A 6777-nucleotide genomic window follows, 5' to 3' on the forward strand; every position below is an offset into this window, starting at 1 on the left:
CACCAGCCCAATCAGCGTCCGTAAACGCATGTAATTGTGCTGTTGTTTGCTTCCGGAGTAGAATCCCATGACTTAACGTTCCAGAGAGGTAGCGAAGAAGACGTTTTACAGCCAGCCAGTGCGCAGTGGTAGGTAGATGCATGAACTGAGACAGCCTATTGACAGCATAGGCGATATCTGGTCGTGTGAGCGACAAGTACTGAAGGCTGCCTACCACTTGCCGGTACTCATGTGGATCAGAGAGGGGCGAACCAGCTGTTAAGGTCAGCTTTGGCGATGAAGCCATAGGTGTGGAAACCGGTTTGGAATGAAGCATATTGGTCTTGGTGAGCAGGTCCGTAACGTACTTACGTTGCATCAAGTGTAACCCAGCCGGCGTTCTTATAGCTTCGATTCCAAGAAAGTAACTTAAATTGCCCATATCCTTGATCGAAAATTTTCCTGCTAGTGTATCAATCACTCGCTGGACAAGCTGAGGTGAGGTTCCTGTGATCAAGATATCATCAACGTAGACAAGAAGATAAACAAAATCTTTCCCTTGCCTGAGTATGAACAAGGATGTATCATAGAGAGAGTTATAAAACCCAGTGCTGACGAGGAATTTTTGTAACTCTGAGTACCACGCTCTCGGCGCTTGCTTGAGTCCGTAGAGCGCTTTTCTGAGGCGGCAAACTTTTGTTGGATTATCCTTATCGACGAACCCAGGTGGTTGGCAGATAAAGACTTCTTCTTTGAGATGTCCTTGGAGGAAAGCAGTATTGACATCAATTTGTCGTATCGGCCACGAGTTGTTGACTGCTAGGCCAAGAACAATCCGTATGGTTGTGGGTTTTATAACCGGACTGAACGTATCTGTGTAGTCAACACCCGGTTGCTGATGATAACCCTTCGCAACAAGTCGGGCTTTGTATCGATCAATCTCTCCATTGGGGCGGTATTTGATCGTAAATATCCAGTGACAACCAACTACGTTCATGCCTTTACACGCTGTCTCCAAGTCCCAGGTGTGGTTTTGTACCTGCGAATTGAACTCAGCGAGCATCGCTGCGCGCCATTTCGGATGCCTCATTGCTTGCTGCCAAGTTGTAGGAATCCAGTGAGGATCCTCTTGTAAGTTGACATTGAGATTATACCGTGTAACAGGCTTGGTAATATTGTTCTTAGCGCGAGTCACCATCGAGTGTCGTGGAGGTGGCGGTGGTGCTTGGGCCACTGGAGGTGCTGAAGACGGTGACGTCACTGTTTCTGTGTTTGTCGCTGCAGCCGCTGGGTCAGAGCTTTCACTCGCTGCAGTGGTCGACGGTGCTGGGTCCGCTGTTGCCGTCGACGGAGTCACTTGAGGCGAAGTTGCCGAGCCCGGAGGTGAGCTCTCCATGGTCGTCGATGGTGTCTGTACAAGTGGGGGTGTCGGGTAGATGGTGGTATGAGGTTGATAGGGTTGAGATTGGTTAACTGGCTCAGGTTCTGGGTTGGGTGGTGGATGCCTGAGTTGATGGTATGGGAACTGTGTTTCGTTGAACCTTACATGTCGAGATGTGTACACTCGATCAGTAGTGGGATCTAAGCACAGGTAAGCACTTTGAGACAGAGAATATCCAACGAAAACACAGGGGATAGAACGGTTTTCAAGCTTGTTGGGAGCATATGGTCTGAGCCATGGGTAGCAGAGACTCCCAAAGGTGCGGAGCTTGCCATAGTTTGGGGTAGTTTGAAAGAGTTTTTGAAATGGAGACTGGTTGGCTAAGATAGGTGTGGTGAGGCGATTTATCAGAAACACAGCAGTAGCAAACGCTTCTGGCCAGAACGTAAGGGGCATATTCGCTGTGGATAGTAGTGAGAGGCCAGTTTCGACAATGTGTCTGTGTTTGCGCTCAGAGAGGCCGTTGTGTTCAGGGGTGTGGGGTGGGGTTGTTAGGTGGGAGATGCCATTGTTTGCTAGGTAGGATCGCATGGCCAGATATTCCCCTCCGTTATCTGAATACAGATGTTGAATCTTAGTTTGGAACCGGGTTTCAACCAAGGGTTTAAACTGCAGAAAGATCTCTTTTACTTGAGACTTAGCAGTAAGTGGAAAGATCCATGTATATCGAGAAAAATGGTCAACAAAGACAAGATAGTATTTATGGTTTTTGTTTGAGGGTACAGGCGATTGCCAGACATCAGAGAATAAGTATTGAAGGGGTTGAGACGAGGTGATTGAGCTTTGGTGAAAAGACAATTTATGAGTTTTATTCAAAAGACATTCGTTGCAAGGAGAAGAACAAGAAGTAGTGTTTAAGCAAGGTAAAGCAAACTTTGAAACAACAAATTTGAGAATGGATAGTGAGGGGTGGCCAAGCCGGTTATGCCAGCGATCCAATGTAGCTTTTGTATCCGGGTAGGTTGCAAAGGCTGAGGGATTTAGGGTAGGCTTGGGCCACTCATACAGATCACCCTTCGTTCGACCGTGAAGTAGCCGCGCCCCTGAGCTGAGATCCTTCACCTGAAAGTGAGCAGGAAAGAATTCAACAGAAACTTGATTAGCATTGCAGAGTCGATACACAGAGATTAAGTTCTTGTTGACATGTGGAACACACAACACATCATTAAGCTTAAGAGGTTTAGAGGAAGTAGGGAAAGTCATAGAACCAGTGTGTGTAATCGACATGGTGGATCCATCTGCAATCGCAACCTCTTCACCTCCATGGTAAGGTTGATGTAGTGCGAGATTGTTGAGGTCTGACGTCAAGTGGTGCGTTGCTCCACTGTCAAGAAGCCACGGACTGGGATTGTAGGGTGTAGCAGCTATGAAGTTTGCTCGTGGCTGCCAGGGTAGGGAATCATTCGCATACTGCTGTGGAACGGCTGAGACACCTCCTGACATTTGCATTTGAGTGCAACGTCGTGCGCTGTGACCGAAAATCCCGCACAATTGGCATTTGCCTTGGTATCCCCGAGGAGATGGCTGTTGCGAGTTTGACTGAGCAGGCACACTGAATTGTTGTTGTTGCTGCCAGGTTTGGTTTCCACGATATCCTCCACGTCGAGTGTTGTTGGACTTGTTGTTGTTGCCTCTGTAATTTGTGTAGTTGGCCGTGATAGGAGCAGAGGGGTTAGGGGTTACAAGAGTTTGCAACTTGGCCTCCTGGTTGATTAACTTCTCGTGTAGCTCAGCTAGGGAAGGTGCCGTGTCTCTGCTCTCTACCTGATCGACCATTGTCTTGTATTCTTCTGGCAGTCCACCTAGGATCTTCTCAATTTGATCCTCATGGTCCAACGGTTTCCCTAGAACCGCAAGCTGATCAAATCGAGTTGTGAAGCCTTGAAAGTACTCGTTGATCGATTTGTTTCCTTTGGTCCAGTTGTCGATCTGCTGCTTGACTTGCTTTATGTGTCCCCTCGTCGGCTTCGCATACGTTGCAGTGAGAATCGACCAGATCTCTGCAGCTGTGTTCGTGGTCGATAAGATTGGTTGGATCGATGGGGTGATAGCACCTAAGAGTCCGCTGTAGACGAGCTTATCCTGGCGCTTCCAGAGGGTGAAGTCAGGGTTCGGGACTACACCGGCATCAGTGGTGATGGTGGCTGGAGGAACCACCGTGGAGCCGTCGATGTGGCCGGCTAGATCATAACCATCAAGAAGAGCATGGACCTGTCGGTTCCACATTAGGAAATTGGTTGCGGTGAGCTTTGTCACGTTCGTCATATTGACGTTGAGGAGAGTCGGCGTGGATGAGACGGTGATTGTCTCACTTGCAGTCGCCGGAGTTTGAGAGTTTTCTGACATTGATGTCGGAAAATCGGAAATGACGAAAGAATTTTTGAAAATTTTGGGGATGGCGGCTTATTAGAGCTGCTCTGATACCATATACGATATTAGGGTTGAATGAATACTTTATTAAGATACTGATACAGAGTATTTATACAAGGTACTTCTAGGGTATATACTGTATTCTCTTATATTTACAAGATAGTCCTTTAGGTATAACTATATTGCCTCATAGTTATCAAGCTGTCACAAATCATCTAGCTTAATTTTCATGAGACATCCGCGGAAAGTATATTGATACAAAACATTTCATACCTTAGTTTCATTGATGGTGCTGATTCCTACATTTTGATGGAAGAGTATCCCTTATGTTTGTGCAACTCTGCTGACTGCTAATATAAATTTAGTAAATTAGCTGAGCATAATTACTCTGTTTCAAAGCCTTTATCCTAACCCCTATATTATTTCCTATATATCTGATAAGGTTGAGGTTTCAAAGAAGCAGCCAAGAGACTCAAACGTAGAGTGGGACTCGGCTGCTGCAATTGAAGAAGCTGACGTCGATGATGATGACACTGGAGTAGCCAGCAAAGCCATGGTTTGTTCCCAAATCTCTCTCAGCACTTTGGTTTATTCAAAACCTTTGGATCTGATCAGTTTTCTCTTGCCTCTGTTCTTAATCTGTTGCAGGGTTATGGAGCCTTATACTTAGTCTCGTCATTTCCAGTTATCATCGGTATCTCGGTTGTGTTAATCCTGTTTTACAATTCCCTTCAGTAGATTCAAAATCATTTAGATTTTACATGCACCATCATCAATGTTTTGTGACTTAAGATTATGAAATGAATTTCAATTATTTAATCACATTCTTCCTCAATCAACGCCTTGTGATATGCACAAACTCGGGTAAATACTCCAAATCTTTTGGTACTAGTATTGTTAAGTGTTGTTCGTGCGAACATATCTTATCTCGATCAGATCGTGTCTCAATCTTGGGCATGGTCCCATGTAAATAATGTTATAAAACTTAAACTTAGGTATCTTTTTATGTTTTATTGTAATAAAGTCAATAACCTTTTGGCTGAGACTAATACGCAGGTGAAAAAGAAAAGCTGGACGTGCAAATCATGACTTAGCCACCAGTAATTAGCCACAAAACGTGCAGTCCATGCTTACTCTCTCTCGTAGCCACTATTTCGTTAGCCTTAAGACTTAGCCATTTGTCATATCTCTTCTTACTAGTTGACAATTTCAGACCAAAGAAACAAAAAGACAATGGCTGCTGCAGTTCTCATGCCAACAATTAGCTTCAGAGACGAGAGCACTCATGAGGAAATGAAGAAGAAGATTCTAGTCAAGCAAGCGAGTATAATGCAATCCGAGAGGGAGATATCGATGGACCCTAAATCAATTAGGTCATTCTCTTTCTCGGGTTCGCTTACAAGGAACGATAGCTTCGATATGGTTCTCTTACCGGCCATGTCACCTCCTAGAGACTTAGATGCGCCTATGCCTCTTCCGTTGCAGCCAGTGAACGGTAACCTCCCAAACTCGACCACTAATTCTCCTAAACAACGTTCTGGTCTGATGCGTGCGCTAAAAGGTAAGGAACAAGATTCGTCTTGGTCGGCGTCATTCAGGAGAAGCAAATCTTATGAATCTACGAGCAAGAGACAGTCTCTTAAAAACTCTTTCTTCATTAAGACCGAGTCGAACAAGAGCACCAGCTATAACAACACTTTAGAAGACGGATTCAAATGCAACGCTCTGTGTTTATACCTCCCCGGTTTTGGTAAAGGAAAACCGGTTAGGTCATCAAGGAAAGATGATTCTTCTTCCTTCACCCGAACCACTACCACCACCACGTCATCATCTTCTTCCGTTACAATTTCAAGAACGGTCTCCGTCAGAGAATCCACCACAACCACTATCTCGGTTCGAGTTTCAATGGAGAAGTTCGACTGTAGCTCCTACGCTTCGGAATCCGGAGGAGAAGAAGGTCGAGATCACTCCTTTAACTTGCCGTCCGAGCTAATCAAAAGCGGTTCCGATGAAAACGACCACGATGATCCAGTTTCAGCGGCTTTCGTGTTCGACAAGGAACCTATTGAGAAAGAGATCAAAGGAGTTTTAAAGATGTCTGGTTCGAAAAACAGTAGATCGATGGACTCTTCGGTTCGTCAGGTTCGATTCTCCACGTCCCCGGCGATCTCACCACGGTTATTAGAAGCCACCAAGAATTTCAATACTTTCTTGGCAGCTCAGGCCGTTTGAGTGATGATGGTGTGTTGACTACAATTAATATATGTAATATAAGAAGTCTTGTTATAATATTTTACTTCGGTTGTAATTTTCGAAGTATGTATCAACTAGGTGCGGGCATAATAATTTTACAAAATTTAAACATACATTATTTATTTAAAAATCACCACTTTTTTAATAATAATATTATATTGTTTCCAGCTATATTTTAGGAAATCTCCAAAAAATCTTCATCGATGTTAATGTTATCACCAAATTTTATATTGTCACATTTAAGTATATTTTTCATCGATGTTAATCTTATCACCAAATCTTCATATAATATTTTTTGTCTAAACATTTTTATACTAAAAACTGATAAGATTATTGTTGGTAACTACAATTATATTACCTTGATAAATATATAAAGATATATATATATATATATATGTATATATATCAGCTTTTATTTATTTTGGACAATAAAAGGTTAATTAATATTTTTTGGATAATGATAATATATAATTAAATTGTTTTTACTTGATTATTATTTATGCAAGTTTACCTTTTGTTTTTGGGTGATTTTATTATTGTATATGAATATATAACTATCTATATTATGAATTAATATAATTATCTAATTATTATACATATAAATAAAGATAATTATTCATTAAATGTAGAATGACTCTAATTACTCTAGTTTTTAATGTGATAGTTCAGATCAAAAATATCAATTTGAAACTAATAATATCACAATTTTATATTAGAGTAATTTTGTTTAATTA

General features: G+C 42.6%; 1 protein-coding gene across 1 annotated transcript; it reads left to right on the forward strand.

Moving 5' to 3' along the window:
- The first annotated feature begins 4536 nt into the window (after positions 1 to 4536).
- LOC106362876 lies at positions 4537 to 6515 on the forward strand. The gene has a single exon (XM_013802707.3). It carries the CDS (start codon positions 5024 to 5026, stop codon positions 6020 to 6022), a length of 999 nt encoding a protein of 332 aa, XP_013658161.2. The 5' UTR covers positions 4537 to 5023; the 3' UTR covers positions 6023 to 6515.
- Positions 6516 to 6777: the final 262 nt, after the last annotated feature.

Source organism: Brassica napus, chromosome A2 (genome assembly GCF_020379485.1).
Source record: "Brassica napus cultivar Da-Ae chromosome A2, Da-Ae, whole genome shotgun sequence".
Taxonomy (NCBI): Eukaryota; Viridiplantae; Streptophyta; class Magnoliopsida; order Brassicales; family Brassicaceae; genus Brassica; species Brassica napus.

What these genes read in the sequence shown, in the direction of transcription:
- LOC106362876 (XM_013802707.3), top strand. Translation starts at nt 5,024, where the DNA reads ATGGCTGCTGCAGTTCTCATGCCAACAATTAGCTTCAGAGACGAGAGC.